Source organism: Corvus hawaiiensis, chromosome 13, assembly GCF_020740725.1.
Source record: "Corvus hawaiiensis isolate bCorHaw1 chromosome 13, bCorHaw1.pri.cur, whole genome shotgun sequence".
NCBI classification, from domain to species: domain Eukaryota; kingdom Metazoa; phylum Chordata; class Aves; order Passeriformes; family Corvidae; genus Corvus; species Corvus hawaiiensis.
This window is the reverse complement of record NC_063225.1, coordinates 2,652,064-2,669,337: the sequence shown is the minus strand read 5'-3', so window position 1 is coordinate 2,669,337 and position 17,274 is coordinate 2,652,064. Positions and strand designations below refer to the sequence as shown.

Sequence of the window (17,274 nt, the reverse complement as noted above, 5' to 3'; positions counted from 1 at the left end):
ACTGCTTTAAAATGTTTGACACCCACACTCAAATTCATCTGAGCCATAGTTTGAGAAAATTGAAGCCCATGGACACTGTACCATTACATATTAGATTTAGGTCCTTTATTTACTGTGTCTGATTTAGCTTTTTCTCAGTCTAGATAAAGGCAAATATGATTCCACTTCCTAAGCTCAACATGTCACATTAAATTAGATAAACCCTATTCACTTTTCATCTATTCTTCCCAATAAGTATGTGCACAGCTACCCAGCCTTGAGTAACAGAAAAGATGTTAAGGTGGCTGAATAGACCTTAGTTTCACAAGATCTAACATTTGGACAGCAGCATTATCATCACATCTTTCAAGTAAATCCAGTTACTCAAAGTCCTAAGTGATTTTCTTAATTAATTCCTACCACGAAACACAAAGCTGGGACAGTTTAGAGCATTATTATGTTTCCTTTACAAAAAGTATCTTTTCCTGATGAAAAGTTATAAAAAAGATTGATTTTATAACAGTGAAATAAAAATCACTTTAAAATCAAGAACTACTAATAGTGAGCACTGCTGCTGTTTGAGCGATGCCAACACAGCCTTAGACTGGTATCCTGTTTGGAGGAGAAAAATGGATTCTTTTTAAAGATCGCATTCTTCATTTTTCCATCTTGTTATTTGAATGCTATTGCACTGCTGCAACTGGTTAGCACTGCACATCTGGCTGAATTGTCTTGAACTGGTATTTTCCCTAACTATTGTGTATGTGTATGATGGGTTTTTTAAAAAAAATATTGTATGCACATTGAAACAATACCCTATTGCAGACTGCTACACACAATTAGTGAGAGCATTTTTTTTTTCTGATTTTGTTTTCAGTGTCAAAAAAGTGCTATTTTTAAAGTTAGCCACCATGAAATTCTAGCCATGCTTTTACAATGTTTTCTTATTCTGTGGGGGTTTGGGTCTTAATCTCCTAGGCCCGAACTTCACACTGGAAGTGTTATCTCATAAAAGCTCTAAATTTCCATGACTTTTGCTCTACAGCAACTATTTTAAACTTACATTTATCAGGAAAAAGAGCATATAACTAAAATATTCTCATAAAAATAGTTTCACAGAAACAAAACAGATAAATGTTCCATTCAGTAAAAGGTCAATTTTTCATAACTTTGGCTACAGAAGCCATACGATTCAGCCAAATTTGATTCTAAAGCCAAACATTTCCTGTCTTCCTGCTACAAGCCATCATATGAAGATTTTGCGAAGTCCATCAGACTAATGAGGGGCAAAAAGTCAATCTTTTCTCATAAAATTACCATCAGAACCAAATATTGTTACTTATAAATACTACAATTTACAACTTTCACAACTCTAAAGCATTTGGAAGAAAAAGATGGATGGGAGGGGTAAAGTGATATTTCTTGTTTAAAATAAACACATAAATATCCAGAGCCTTAAAAATGCAAGGTCCTGGTTTGCTTTCTAGTAGAAAGGATCTGGAAAGCCCCTACTTGTGCTCAGCTAAGAATTCCCCTGCCATGGGGGAGCTCCCTGCTGATGCAGAGCCAGCAGGACTGGATCCTGCACAGATCCCATCTGACACCAGCACAGGGTGCATTAGGAGCTGGCAAGAAGTGGCCAGAGCACGTTTTGTACTTCTGAGGGCTCACATGCCTAGATTGCTCTAATTTATACTCAGACTAGCCCTGCCTTCTACAAGGCAGTTCTGCAAGGCTAAGCATAAATCCAGTGCAACAGAGACTCTGGATTTAGCTAGATGTAAGAGGTCTCTAATGTTAAATCATACATTAGCCAAAAACACTGAACGAGTTTTTACTGTCCCGTAAGATTTGGGGAAACTACTTAAAGCCTGGACAACAGCAATCAGTTCAGAGCTGTCACCCTCTCTCCTAACCATGACAACCAGGTGCCTCAGTCTATGCAAGCACACAAAACCCTGAATATGTTCTTAACTGCTCCTATGTTGGCTACGGAGAATTCTCATCTGTACATTAATTGCTCATTTTTCATCACAAGTGCAAAATATTTGGCTGCCAACAGCAGGGTTTCCTGACAAAAATGTGCAATTGTGTCTCTTGTGTTTGTCCAACTGTATTTCAGACACAAGCTTAACTTTCAGCGCATTTTTCAACTAGCAAGAAGAGGATTGAACTGACACATGAGGAGAAGGAAAGACATTCAGTGGAGTCTCTGTCTTCCTTCTGTTCTTCCATAATTTCCTATGAAAATGAGAGAAGGAGTTTTGCACCTTTCTTTACAAGTCTGGCATAATGCTGGCCTGTACTCCCAAGCCACGTGTAAATTCAGCTCAAGACACACACTGTATCATTTATTCTCTGAAGAACACTGTGCAGTACTGCAATAATGAAAACCTGGCTTCTGGTTTTCCAGATACAGATTTTTAATACCTAGTAAAATCTGGGCTTTCTGACCTCTGTCAGTTTTATGGATTGTGCAGATAGATACCCAATTTCTGAACATGTGCACTCCAGTGATTTTGATCAGTAGTTTCCAAGCTCAGCTCTTGAGGTGACCACCATCAGAGACGGTGCTGACACGTGGTAGGACCATCAATGCAAAACCAGAAGCTTCTTGCCAGGCCAGGTACAAGTTCTGTCACTGCCAACCCTTTAATTGCAAAGTCTGATTCATCCCAGAAGGATCCTCAATTCCATGTTTTCATCTACCACTGCTCTACGTGTCTCACCTCACAAACCAGACCCTCTGCTGTGATGTCCAATCCCTTACTGACCTTTTGATCACACACCAACACAAGTCAGGGTGACAGCAACTGTATCCACATCCTCTTACATAAAAAGCTTCCCTGCCTCACCAACCCTGCTTCTTTCTGCCTGAACCCTGCCTGATACTCCTGAAGCCAGCCCTGGGAGCTGGGCAATGTGGGGTGGTGCACTCACTGCTGAGAGGATTCCTGCAACTGCAGCTACATAGAGAAGTAAACCTCAACAGATCAGCAAAAACCTTCTGTGTGGATCTGTTCACCTCATGGCTCAGAGAAGTGCTTGTTACAAGCAGAGTTAACAGCTGCCATCATCACATGCCACTTTCAGTTGGCTTTGTACCACAATTTGGGAATGTCTGTCTTAGACAATAGGCACAAATATGTGTAACAGTCACATTTAGATCTGTTCTCTTCCGGACAATGTTCTAATTTAAGATCCTAGTTTCACTTAACCAGGCATTTTTAATGGAGAGAACTTCATTCCCATATGGCACCTTCAAGGACCACGACTCCTCCAGAAATCCGTATTACACAAGCCAAACAGTACTAACAGTTGTACTGCTAACAGTTCACATACTTGGGGTTTGTTTTTAGACTAATGTTTGTTTAAAAGTGAGGAATACATTTTGGATTGTAAATATATTCATTCCAAAAAAACTGTGAAGAGAATAAGGAGAGTCAGATGGAAGAATTTTACCTCTCTTTGTGCCGATTATATAATTTATCAAGAAACTGTTCCACAGGCTTCCAACAGATGCTCTGCTGTTAAAGCCATGAAAAGTCATTCAGGGAGAGAGTAAAGGCCTCGGGGGTGTGGTCCACATGCTTCAGCACATATATCCTCAGTCCTGGCCTGCAGATAGCACATCTGGTCCAGGCATGGACCTGATGGTTGGCCAAAATACAGGCTTACAATAATGCTCCTTTTTTCAGCTTTAATGTAAGCCTGTTTTCTTGCCAAATTCAAATCCTGTCAAAATTTGGCCAAAGATGTTTGCTCAATTGTGCAATATCTTAAGTTTATATCCAACAACTCTTTGCAAAAACAATTGTATCGTGTTTTTAACATTTACAGGCATTAACAATATTTAATTTTAAGTAGAATTTTACTGCTGACACTCCCGTGTTTTACAGTAAATTACCTTAGAGAGGGTTTTTCCATTAGCTCTGAGTGTCACGAGTCCTGCACAGCACACCAAAGCACTGGAGCTAGAGAGACCAGAACTTGGAGGGATGGTTCCATCTAGCAGACAATTCATTCCAGTTGGGTTATTAAGACCAAAATGTTCCTAACAATGAAAAAATAAACAATCTCAGTTTCAAGTACAGACAGGCTCAGGCTTGCAATTATCTGATACTTAGAAAGAGAATCCTTCTGCTGAGTTGCTGGAACCAAGGACCTGCTTCTGGTATCTCCAAAATAAAGCAAAAGCAAATTTTTCATTCTGTTCCTTAAGAACAAAGCCAATGGTAAGACTTCAGCCAAAGGTATGTCTGCAATTCCTGTACACAAACATATAACTACCCCGAGCAGAACTCAGTATGGGCTGCACGCCCAAGAATTTACCAAGCTTCGTGGGTGGGTTTTGCAGCAACTGGTTCTGCTTTGAGCTGCCGTGGTGACAGCGCGAAGTTACCAATCATTTCCTACCCTACTTTTGTCCTGTTCTCGACAGCTCTTCACTTCAGGCACCACCAAGAGCTCAAGGTCCACTTTATGCTTCACTTCCAGCGCTGGCACGTGCTATTAGGGAGCCACATGACACTGAGGGGGAACCAGTAGCCATGCAGCTGTTTTCAAAGCCAGATAATCGTGTCCTGAAGCACCCACAGGACTGACACTGGGAAAACCACAATGGTACTTGAAGAACTCTGTGCTTTAGGGTCACAAAGACACACCTACCAGCGGGGACGGTCTCTGGCATGCTATTTTTTGAATGAAGTTTAAAATACTCTAACATACATGGTAGATATCACAGGTAATACATTTAATCCAGAAGTCATAAATCCTCATGTACATACTCTTTTTAGTTATTCTTAAGTTACTTTGTCTTTTTTATTTATAATCACTTTTATATAAATTTCTCTCTGCTGTTAGTTTGAAGCAAACATGCAGTACTTATTAAAAAATCATTTAATGTATGGGGGGGTATAGGAATAGCTAACTTCTGATGCAAATTATATGTCAATAAACTATGTTACAGTGTCAATAACCAGAAAAAAATAGCAGTATTTTCATAAAGAAATGTCCACCTTCAAAAGATTTCTACTACTGGAACAACTTAAACCATAAATACCAATGGTAGAGATCAGCAAACACAAAGAGCCTCCTTTAAAGTCTTCTACCATCACTTCAAATTATATTTTGAATTTCCTGTTTTACAAGTAAAGGAAATGAATATCTAGAATACTATTGCTGCCCATGCCCCTTCATGACGAACACTAGACAGGCTTGTTCATAAACAGAAAATGCTTGAGTAACCAGAAACTGATCCACAGTTTCTGGATTGTCTTGAATGTGAATCAGGTTTGCAGACTTATCACGCGATGTTAAAATAGAAAACGTACTTCAGTTTCAAAAACAAAAATGGACTTTGCCAAGTTCTGCAACAGTTCTGTCCCAAAAGGAGAGCACATTCAACTTAATACAAACAGATTATCCCACTGGACCCTCTGAGTACTTGTATTTCAGCGTTTCTTAAGTCTGTAACATTTATGCTTATTTTCTGCCAGCACTAGAGTCTGCAAACCTGCTTTGCAAATTAACCTGCAAGTATGAAAGCTTGTCCTTAGGAAACAAATCTCAGTAGCAGACTGCAAAATAAATAAAGTCAATTGGTCATGCTAGCCTTAATATAAGAAAGAATATATTGTAAAGAAAACTAATCTATATCTCTACAGTCAATGCAATTTAAATGCCTGTGTTACTGAGCAATGCAAAATTGGAAATAGTCATGTTACTGCACACATAAGTAATTTATCGGGGTCTATACACAGGAGCAGGGGGCTGTTTAGGACCCGTGAATTGTAATAAAGTGATTTGTGGCACTGATTGCTCTGAATATTGTATTTTGAAGACTCCAGTGGCAGGTCTGAGGTAGGCTTTCTGGTTGTCTGCAGTCCTTATCTGTTGGATCATCCTGTGGGGTGACCTAGATGGCCTATCCTGAGGCAAACTTCATGTGCTTTAAACAGCACATTTACCCATAATTTGGGTGGCTGTGGCAACCTGTTCCTGACCTGCTGTCACTGTTTATCCCATCTGCCCTTCCAGAAATATCACTGGATTGACATCGAAGAAGTCACCTTCTTTTTTTTTTTTCCCCCTCAAAGGACCATGAATTCTGTGAATTCTGTGAATTCTGTGACTCAGCTGCAAACAGCAGGTGAGATTTCCAGGAGCCTCGATGGTGAGTTGAGGCTGCCTCCCAGGGCAGCACTGATGACCAGCACTTGCTTTCACACTTCAGGTCAGTCTGGAGACAGGGGAGCTCCCAAGGGAGATAAAGCTCGAGTAGGCAGACAAGAAAATGTCTGTGTGTTCATGCTCCTGCCTTTACCATAAGCGTGCCCTTTCCTGCATAGCTGCACTTTTAACTGAGGACATTCTGAAAATCCCATTCAAATTCCAAACACTGGAAACCAGGATGAGTAATGGTTCCTAATGGATTATTTCTTCTGTATGCTGTTTACTTGGCTTTTACATTTTCTGTTGCCTACTGCATGAGTCAGCTTCACTCAGCTGTTGTGCACAAATTATAGGTTTTCAGCATTAATGGAAGTTCACGTTTTTAAATGTTTCCATAGAAAGAAAAGGACTAAGATACGATCTTTATGTCCTGAAAAACAAACCTCCAAACCTTTATCAAAGTAAATTTTAATTAGATAATTCCATTGGAAAGCATTCCTTTTGACTTCAAAATGCAGAAATGTCATTCTGATAATGTTTGATCATGATTTTCCTAAGTAATTATTTGCTATTGTAATTTGTTTAATAGAGATGAAAACAGTGCTCTGGAAATATTTTAAAGCAAACCCACTCATACCTCCTCTTCCAAGTTTTAACATTCAAATACTTGACTGTGTGTATAAAAAAAGCTATAGAATGCAGGGAAACATTTTGAGGGTAAATAGGTATTCTTGTTGTATTTTACTTCTACGGTAATTTCGTAAGTTAAATGGATTTGGCTTACCTGAATGCCCTTCAGTCCACACAGGAAGTAGTTATGCCACTGAGGTTTGGTTTTGTTAATCTGAATGTTATTAACACTAGTAGTGAAATCCCTGCAAAAACAGAAAAACCTTAAGGCTTTAATTTGTATTAAATTAAGTCTGAAAAAACGTGGCTTGTTACTGCCACCTGCTGTATGGACAAAACCTGTTTGATGGTTTTCAGTGCAACGTTCATGGGTTGGTTTTTTGTTTGATCTTTTTACATGTCTTCTTTATTAATCATTTCTATAGGGTTATTTTAGATGAAAGCATAAGAATTCTTGATTAAGTATAAATAATATATTAAATAAATCCAGAAATTAAGCTGCCTTTGACATCCTTAATTAAGGTAGGATGCCTTCCATCATGTATGTGTATGCTATCATGATTTCATAGAAGTGAAAATCTAAATAATCACATCTGTCAGACCTTGACTAGAGACAGATAAACTTCAGGCTCTCTGGTAATTCCTGCTCAGGATTTCATCTCCATCTTTGCTCTGAATGGCACTTCACTAAAACAGGCCTAATGCTGCAGAATTATGTATGTTACAAGATAAAATTATTTAGTTTAAATATTTTATATGCTTCCTCCAGGATAATTCCTACTCCATCTTCCTTTCAAAATAATAAAAACAGTGAGCTTGAATGTTCCCAAAGAACAGATAGGTGCTGTCCAAATGGGCATGGAGTGACACGCAGAGGCCTCAGAGAGGTGCGTCAGTCCCCAGCGCGTGCAACTTGTTTGGCTGCCTGTACCCTTGAACGCCCAGTAACTTTATCAGCAGGTGCCCAACACGGAAACAGCAAAGGCCCAGAGAATGTCAAGAAATCTAACAAAAAAATATTCAAAAGTTGAAGACTAAAATGTGCTTTACAAAGCAAGGTCTGCTAAAGAATATGAACAGAGGCAGATGAATTCCTGGAAATATTTAACAGGAGTAAAACCAGTTTCAAGAAATAATACTTCAAGGGACAGTGTGCAACTCTTAAGAGGATGGATTTTTTCCTTCTTACACTGGTCCCAGTAAACTACATAGATTATTGATTTGCTGGGTTTATTTTTGTCCAAAAGGACATCACTAATTAATACCTGTAATGGATACCAGTGAAAAGATGTTTTTGTCAGCTATTCTGTTACCTATGGAGAAAAGGTTATACAAATAAAAAGCATCTTTACTATGATATAATTGTCTTCAGACAATGTCTAAAAAGCTCACTTTATTCTGGTGCACCTGAAGGCTGCAATTCTTGTGTCATGCAACTCCCAAAGCAACAACCAGTGTTTAAGTGGCCTCACAATTCATCTGGTCCATTGCTTGCCCCACTGTAGTGGGGTATTCCACTCGTACTTCCAGCCTACAACCTAGTCCTAGCTCAGTGGCACATGACAGATCTTGCACCTTGAGTATCAACTCAGAATTCCCATTTTGCCGGTTATACATTCAATTTCAACCTTAATTACAGTGCAAAGCCATCAGATTGGTGTACAGTTTAACATGTAAGCTGCTATCTTAGTGCCACATACAGGGTTTTATCAACAATGCAGCAGCAAAGAATTGCACAAAGCTAGTGTCACAAATTACTAGGTTTTGTAGAGGAACACAAAAGATATGAAAGGGAGTACTGAGATTGGAGTACAAGGAAAGTTTGAGAATGGCTGTAAATTCTTCCAGCTTGAGATTCATGTGTATTTAGAATAATCTCCAAGAGAATAAAACATCAACTTGCTTATGGTTTTTGAATAAAATAAAAAAACCCTGAAGTATTTGTAGAATAGAAGATACTTGTCAAACGCAATGAAGATTAAAAAATTCTCTTCGTTTATGCTTGTTTCCTACAATAATCCTAAATTATTGTTGTAAAAACCAAGGTTGATGGAAAGCAATGTGTAGAAGTGATTAACAGAAAAGGAATCTTAAATCCTCTTTGTCTCAAAGAAGAGTTCTAAAATATTTTATCTTCACAATTCTTTTTATCCTCTCAGACAGTAAAATTTCAATGAACAAGAAGACATGTATTATGACTATATTTGCTGGTTCTCAAGATAAATTAAAATAATGACTTCCTAAAATACATTTTGCTCTTTTCTTGCAATCTTCTCACATAGAAAATGGAAGAAAAAAATGGCTTTGATTTTGGCAGGTTTCATATGGACATAATTCACACAAACACAGAATGTGGGACTGTAAAGATCCCCAGAATCCTTAAGTCTATTTTTTGTTATCACATTCAGTTTTTAAATACCCAAGCTTTATCTTAAATCAGTAAATCTTCAGGCTTGCCTTTGAACCGTCTATGGAAAAGTAGGCAGTTCAATATAAGAACTTTATAACAAAATAAAAGATTGGGAAAAACACACCCATGAAATAAAAATACTCTGATATTGTCTGTCCCAGCCTGTTTTAAAGAATGCTTGGGAAAGAATGCCACTTCTCCATAACCAGACATAAGCATTTCAATTTTTCTGTATAATTACAAGAGATGGGATTTTTAAGTATTGTGACTGAGGTGGTTTTTACTGCTTGTATAGTAAATAATCCTTATTTTTGGGAGACCAATTTGGCTCTTTCTCACAGAACCTTATTGTTTTGTCAGTCTGTTAGTTTAATTGTTTGAGTCCTCTGTACAAATACCCTGATTTAAAAACAAACAAACAAAACTTTCAGGTTCTGCCATGAGATGGAAACTGTTTGGTAATTACCGTCCTCTGGTACTTCTGAAGGCATTTTGAGAAGTATAATGTCAGAGATTCTCTCTACACATACTTCTCAATTACAAAGATGTTTTGTGAAGGTGAGGTATCAGGAACTTCAAAAGAATGTAAGTTTTGAATACCTTTTTAGTCCCAATAACGTAAAAGGCATCAGATCAGTTGAGATAATTTATGATGAAAAACAAATAGGTGTTTTTCTAGCAACCTGTTCTCTGTCCTATTTCTACTAAAAGTTAACATGAACTAACAGGGTGAAGGAGTGCTACGGTACTGTTCCACAGTTTACCAGTTCACAAAACAAAAATGAAATAGGAAATAGTGATTGTACAGAGGATTCTGGTTAGTCCTTGTTCACCAAAGGCCTATATATATGCATTCACCACAGGCATAAATCTACCAGTGTAACAGGCTGGGAAAAAAAGACATACTGTCATCAGTTTTGTTATGTGGTGTAACATCCAACGTGTTGAAAAATATTTCTTTGTTATGAAATTATGGGCATGTTTTAGCTTTGTTTTTAAGCAACAGTGTCTCAACAAAACCAAGATGTTTAATGCTGTATTCTGAGACCTCTTCTTGGTTTATGGCTTAAAGCATATGATTTCAAACTGAAACCAGGGCAGATGTAAAAATATAGTGACTGTGTGTGCAATTTAAATTCAAAGGCTATAATTCTAGATTTGGTAGAACTGTCCTGAGAAGGCCATTTCAATTGCAATATAATGCAGCAAAGCTTGAAGACCAAGTGAAAATGTTTACCTTTTTATTACTGCTTTATTTAGTGTCCATTTTAACAACTTCTCCTAATCAAAACTTTTATAATTCTGAAGCTATTGCCTCTTGCAAAATGGTTTTGCAATACAGCTTAGGCCCTGGTGGGAGGTTGCTGTTGAATAAAGGGAAAGGTCCCACACACATCTCTCATTTTCTTTCCCCATTCACTGCTGCTTGTTCCCACTGCTTACCCCAAGTCAGCTTTAGTGCTGAGTGCATGGCAATTCACTAAAATGACAGAAAATTAACCAAGCAAAAAATGGGGGAATAGTGCACTCTACCTTAAGATCAAACAAGTACTCTACACCTGCTAAAAAGCAGAGGCTGAATTGATCTCAGAAGCAGGTACAGGGAGAAAAGCAGGTACTAGGGGTAAAATAAGCCAAGCTATCGGCTTTTGACAGTGGCAGACTCCTAATCCAGCCCAGCTATAATGTGAAAACATACTCTACAAAGTGAAAAATCTCTGAGTGTTTACACTTAGCATGGAAGTACAAATTCCTTTCAACTGTCTTAGTCACAGGCAGCAGCTCAGAACATGTGTTTCTAACAAACTGAGCTTTAAGCAGGAATATGTACTCAAGTATTTTCCACTTTTGACAGTATGTTCCTGTCCCTGTTGCTGCCACACACTGTGCTTTCAGGGACTAATTTACCAATTAAACCAAGGGCTCAATAAAAATAGCTTAAACTAAGCTTTTGCTGATTCTGATTTTTGCAAAATGTCCACAAAAGCTCATGTGGCTGAGTGACCTGATCTGAACTGCCATGCAACTACACAAATGTCAGCCTGTTACAAAGAGGCAGAAAAACGTGGCTGAAGTTGAAAAGAGTGGCAGGATTATTTCCCTATGTTCAGCACTTGTGAGACCATAGTTGGAATACTGCATCCAGTTTTGGGGTTTCCCAATACATGAAAGACATTGGCAGGGAGTTCAGCAGAAGGCCAACAAGACATTTACAAGGGATCTTCAAAGGTCCATTCCAACCTAAATTGGTCTATAATTCTGCGAACAACAGCTGTGGAGGAAGTGGAAGTGAGGGAGTACAGATTTTTTGAGCCAGGATTGTTGCTAAAGCTGTTGTGTTGTGAAAACACAGGCCCTGGTTCTCCAGAGCAGGGGAGTGTTACCTTACCTATGCAGTAATCGATTACAAAACATTTCACTCCCTTCTCTGGGAGAAACTGAGCTGCTGCCAATTATGGGGATTGAGCTCAAAGAAGGGAAGACAGAATTGCACTTTCAGAAGGATTGAAAAATCAGAGGCCTTACAAGAGTAATATGAAAAAACAGGTGGGAGATAACAACTGCAAAGCTATTGCTCTAAACTAAAACACACAGCATGGAGTCAGTCTGTGGGATTCCATCTGCTGATATAAATTGTTTTACACCATCGGACTCTGTATGGCAATGGAAGTTTGTCAGATCTCTGAAAAGGTAAACTGTATTGCAATTGCATGAAGAGGTTCATAAAAATTAGTGAATAAACGAAGTAATTACGTACAAGAACGAAGAATTGGTATTTGCCAGTTGCACAACTTGAGTTTGTACAGGTTCTACTGCAATCAGGATATCTTGTTCTATGGCCATCGGGAGCACAGCATAACCACAGTAATCAATGTGTTCTCCTACCAAAGAAACCAAAGAAGAAAATACTTTGCAATAATTCTTTCTAGAATAGCTGTAACAGGGCTTCTATGGGGGTCCAGTGTTGTTTACTGGGTGAGACAATTTCTTGGTGCAGTTTCAACTCCTATTACTTAAAGTCTGCAGTACATTTCCTCCATATTACTTCACAAAACTCCTTTCTTTCTTTCTTTAGTGATTTTTATCGATTGCACCTGTTTATAAATGTCCATGTTTTCACACTGGCTTACAAAAAAATTTTTAAATCCCACCATGTAGATTACTGTCCAACAATGAGAACTGTCATGTACATACAATTTCTGGACTTTTTCCAAGAAGATAATAATTATATTTAAATAGCCATTAATACAGTTGCATACAACATATAGAGAAACACTCAAATAGAAAGTGTGTGTAGTAAACATCCTCTCCCTTGGGAATAATTCCCAGTTACCATATGCTGTCTATTTAGTCTATACAAGATGTTCACACAACACTGAGATAAAAATTAACATTAACTGCACAATAGGCTAATTGACTTTTACAGCTCTGTTTTTCGGGGTCCTTTTCCTTACAACATCTTCAAATGTGTAGGATTATTTTATGAACATATGCAAGAAACTCAGCTCCAGGGAGAACACAATCCTTACACGGATAGAGAAACCTCAAAAATAAGGCTGCTACAGAAATACAAGTCCTAAACACAAAATAATTGTGACTCTCCAGTCTGCCAGTGAATCACACCCACTGTTTTAAGTTCTGTGGACACATATCTATGGAAGAGTAAAGAAGAGAAGATGGTAGAATCATTTCATGCTTTATCATACGCATTGCTGTGTGCCTGGTCATACTTGGTAACTTTAATCACAATAGAAGAGAAAAAAGTTTACTCATTTATTTTCTGGATGTGCTGGTTCATTAACTAACTTATATTTCCAAAGCCTTAAAAAAAATCATAAGCTAGCAAGTGACTCCAATTTTCAAAACCATCACTACTGTCTATAAATATTTTTTTCCAAAGCTGATATCCATGCACAGTTGTTTATAACAAGATACAGTAAAATATGGTTTTCCATTTCTCACAAGAAACTTCTCTGAAAAAAATAAAATTAAGACCAGCATTATCTTCATTCTATGTTGTAAACTACTAGACTTCCATGATGGCAGATTAAGTAAAATAACATAAGGTTAATTCTTCTCTTTTACCTATTAAGTTGACTCGTCCTGGTGCACGAGCATAAAACTTGGGAGCTGATCCAAACTTTGATATAAACATCTCCTTCAGTTTCTGCAATCTGAAAGGCAGGTTAGAAACATTTAAAAGAACTATATTTGCATAAAAGACAGGAAGTTTCAATGTTTCTTGAAGTGAATTCAATTCAGCTTCCCGAAGCATGTGGACTTTGCTACATCAGGAGTGACACTAAGCAGCTTATTTCTGCTCTTCACAAAACATTCAAGACGCTACTTAGATCTTGATTTTCATCAATTTTCATATTTGACACTACCCCATCTTTGTACAAACACATACACAGAGAACTAAAATTCCAAACCTCAGAGTACCCCTGTGACTTATGACAGTATTTACTCCACAGGATTCCAGCAACAGTGCTTTAGGTTTTCCATTTAGAGGTGTCTGATATGCTATTGAAAGTTCAATGCAAATAAACTTTGTCATACTGCTTTATTTCCTGCAACTGTAAAGGTACCAACCTTCTGCCTGATGTTTGCAAAGTTGGAATACTTTAGTGTGTCGTGCAGAACAGTAGGATAACAATGGCTGAGAACAGATGAAGCCATTATATTACTGAAGCATAGGAAATTTGACAGTAATTCATTCTGAAACTACCTTAAAGAAAAATTACAGTGTACTAACAAAAATGCAGTAACGGGAACCCTGATAAGGTTTCTACATTTAATCTAAAGCTAGAACTGGAAGCCTAGTTAGTGCAAAGTGGAAGTAAGAAGACTCCAATGAGAAGCAGATGTTAGAAAATTTCACAATTATTTAGTTTGTACTTCTTTCTAAAGGCTGTGTTACTGTTCAACTACATATATTCAAATGTTTTGTATGATTTCTTAAACGGAAAGCTACAAAATATGATTTGTTGTGATATTTTTCTTACAGAACTTTCAGTACATTTCTATCTTTGTGCCCAGTTATAGAGCTGTATTAGGTCTATAATTTCCCCTTCTTCTGATCTCCTCTAGTATTGACTGGTATATCACTCTTCCAATTAGCAGAAGCAATTTCTGCCATTTCATTGTTCAATCCCTTCTCTAGATCACATTAATAATATTATAGTCCACGGGGGAATCTGCTGGCAGAATTCTAGGTGTTAACTTTATTCCTTCTTGTGTCAGTATTTAGAATGCTGCTTTGTTTCACAGATATTTTTATACTAGTGTTGGTACCAAGAGACTAACAACAAACAAAGCAGTCATGAGGGGATGTTTATCTAAGTGCTGACTGATCTCTTTTTTAAATGTGGGTTTTACAAGCAGGCCTGATGAAAGGCTATTTACAGGCTTTGGCCTTGATGTTGCAACACGCACACTGCATCTTAAGCACCTACATCAAGAAGAAAATTGTCAGAAGCCTTAAAGCAAAGGCACTCCTCACAACTTCACACTTCCACGTCTGGAAATGCTGGACTTGTCCTTTCCGTGGGATTTGTGGTGCAATCATATGCAAGTAACCGGCGTTTTAAAAAGTGACCCCTCCGCGGTGCTAACGCAGGCAAAAAAGGTTCTTTTGGGTGTGTTCTGCTCCCACACGCCGAGCGCAGCTCCGTGGGGAAGGAGCCGGCGCTGGCACGTGCCGCAGCCACCCCCCGGAGACGGGCCAGGCCAGCGCTGCTCCAGGGATTTTAGAGTAAAAAGGACGAGAGAATAATCGCTATTCCCCAAAAACTCTGGGGGGAAAAAAAAAAATGTAGGCGGAACGATGAATGAATGAATGAATGATTCCTCCTGCTGCCCCAGCGGCACCCTGCGAGGGGCGTCAGGGCGGGCCGGGCTGCGGGGAGCTGTGTGTGGGAGATGGGGCTGGAGCCCGGCGCGTCCCAGTAAGCGGGACCTTGCCAAGAAGTCTCCGGTCGTGTCACGGAAAAACCACAACGCTACGAGTCCACACCCCCTCGCACCTCAGCCCGAGGCATGACGATGGGCCTGCCCACCCGTCCTCCCACCTCCCCCGGCCGCTCGCAGACCGCCCACCCGCCCCGGGATCAGCGGCGGCGAGGGCGGGAAGCGACCCACCCACCTGGGCTGCTCCACCAGCTGCACCGGGAGGGCACTGGGGCTGTCCCCCGCCATGGCGGCTCCACCAGCGGCCCGGGTGAGGCGGCTCTGGCGGGGCCGCGGTCACGGGGCAGGCGAACGCCGCGTCCTTCCGGGCGGCAGCGCCGGCGGCCCGGCCCCGTCCCGCCCCGCCGGCGGTGCTCGGCCCCGGGCACCCCGCGGCCCGCTCGGCTGTGGAGCCGCTCTGTTCTCGGCCCCGCGCCCGCCACAGCCCAGGTGGGACAAGGAAGCTGCTGCGACGTGCGAAGGAAATGTTTGGGATTTTCCGGTATTCCTACCGATGCTCCTGCAAAGTGCACGTGCAATGAAAATAATAAATGGGCAGTGGCATCCCTCACGGCATGAAGGGATGGGCATCCCTATCCTCATGTTTTTTCTGGTGTGTGGTTCTGCCAGCTCCCCTCCCAACAGGCAGCCTCATGGCTCCTGTTACCCTCGCATTAATGGCTGCAGATAAGGGCAAGGAACTGAGCATTTCAAAAGTGTTTGCAGGCTCACTAGCTCTGTGTTTTGGTGTATATCTTTGTCCATTTTGGTATCTGTCTTACTGCCCCTCATATCCCATTCTGGGAGCTTTAATGCTCAGACTGAAGGAAGCACAGTAAGAAACTTCATTGTGGGTTTTCTGACGTAGAACTTTTTTCTCCCCATTAGCATAGTTGCAGAATGCAAACACAGCTTTTAAAAGACTTGGCAATAGCTGTACAGAAGAAAAACCCCACAAACCCACTGTCAGAAACCGTAATATAAAATGACCAACAACAGGAAAATCAAGGTAGATATTGCAGATGCATCTGTGTGTCTGTGAGAACACCAGGCCTTGTGGAGATGGGGAGGCAGAGCTGATGTGTTGGGGGGGTTGCCTCACTCCGTTGAAGATGGCAGCAGAAATTAGCATGTAAAAATCTTTATAAAGCCATTGCTTTGCAAGGTCTGTGGATTTTAAGAGTTCAGGCCTTTAAAACTGCTGCTCTGGTATTCTTTGCTTATGGCAAACACAGCCCAGGTAAACTGTCCAGCAGCACTGAGTGAAGCAAAATGGAGCTGAGCAGTGCTGCCGGTCACAGCAATGGGCGGAGCTTTCACAGGTCAGGTTGGAAGGGACCACCATGGGTCATCTCGTCCAACTTCCCTGCTCAGGCAGGGTTGTCCTAAGGCACAGGATTGTGTTCAGACGCTTCTGGAATATCTCCAGCCAAGGAGCCTCCACAACCTCTCTGGGCAATCTGTTCTGGTACATGGTCACTTGCACAGTAAAGAAGTTCTTCCTCATGTTCAGGTTGGCCTTTCTGTGCATCAGTTTCTGCCCATTGCTCCTTGTTCTATTGGACGGCACCACCAAGAAGATCCTGATTCCATCCTCTTGACACCCACACTGCAGTTATTTATACACAGGTCCCCTCTCAGTTGCCTCTTCTTGAGGCTGAACAGGCCCAGCTCCCTTAGCCCTTCCTCCTGAGAGGTATCTCCAGACTCTTGGCCAACTTAGTAGCCCTCCGCTGGACCTGCCTAGGAGTTCCATCTCTCTTTTGTACTGTAGAGCTGATAACTGCACACAGTACTCCAAGTGCGGCCTCATCAGGGCTGAGTAGAGGGGCAGGATCACTTCCCTTGACCTTTCCGACTCTGCCGTCCAGAGATGCGCCAGTCACCAGACCCGTAGGGGATCCGGGCTGGCAGCGCCCACGCCGGACACACGGCGGGCGCCAGCACGGCGCACTCCGGGCAGCGGCAGCGCCGGCCCTGGGAGGCTCCGGCGTGCAGTGCCCAAGCCCCGCCCGGCCGCCGTTGCCAAGGGCCGGTCGCTACCAGGGGGAGGGAGCCGGCGCCGGGGCGGCGCGGATTGGGCTCCGAGCGCCCCGGGCCGGGGGCGGGAGAGGCGCGGGCGGCAGCGGGTT

At 40.9% G+C, this 17,274-nt stretch overlaps 1 protein-coding gene across 1 annotated transcript in view; it reads right to left on the bottom strand.

Moving 5' to 3' along the window:
- GALK2 (galactokinase 2) overlaps nucleotides 1–15,466 on the bottom strand; it is a 46,986-nt gene extending 31,520 nt beyond the window's left edge. The window contains exons 1-5 of the mRNA XM_048318036.1: nucleotides 15,339–15,466; nucleotides 13,280–13,368; nucleotides 11,952–12,075; nucleotides 6,938–7,028; nucleotides 3,887–4,033 (exon numbers count right to left, since the gene is read on the bottom strand). Of these exons, the coding sequence (XP_048173993.1) occupies nucleotides 3,887–4,033; nucleotides 6,938–7,028; nucleotides 11,952–12,075; nucleotides 13,280–13,368; nucleotides 15,339–15,391 (504 nt within the window). The 5' untranslated portion in view covers nucleotides 15,392–15,466. The remainder of the gene's footprint in view (nucleotides 1–3,886; nucleotides 4,034–6,937; nucleotides 7,029–11,951; nucleotides 12,076–13,279; nucleotides 13,369–15,338) is intronic.
- Nucleotides 15,467–17,274: the final 1,808 nt, after the last annotated feature.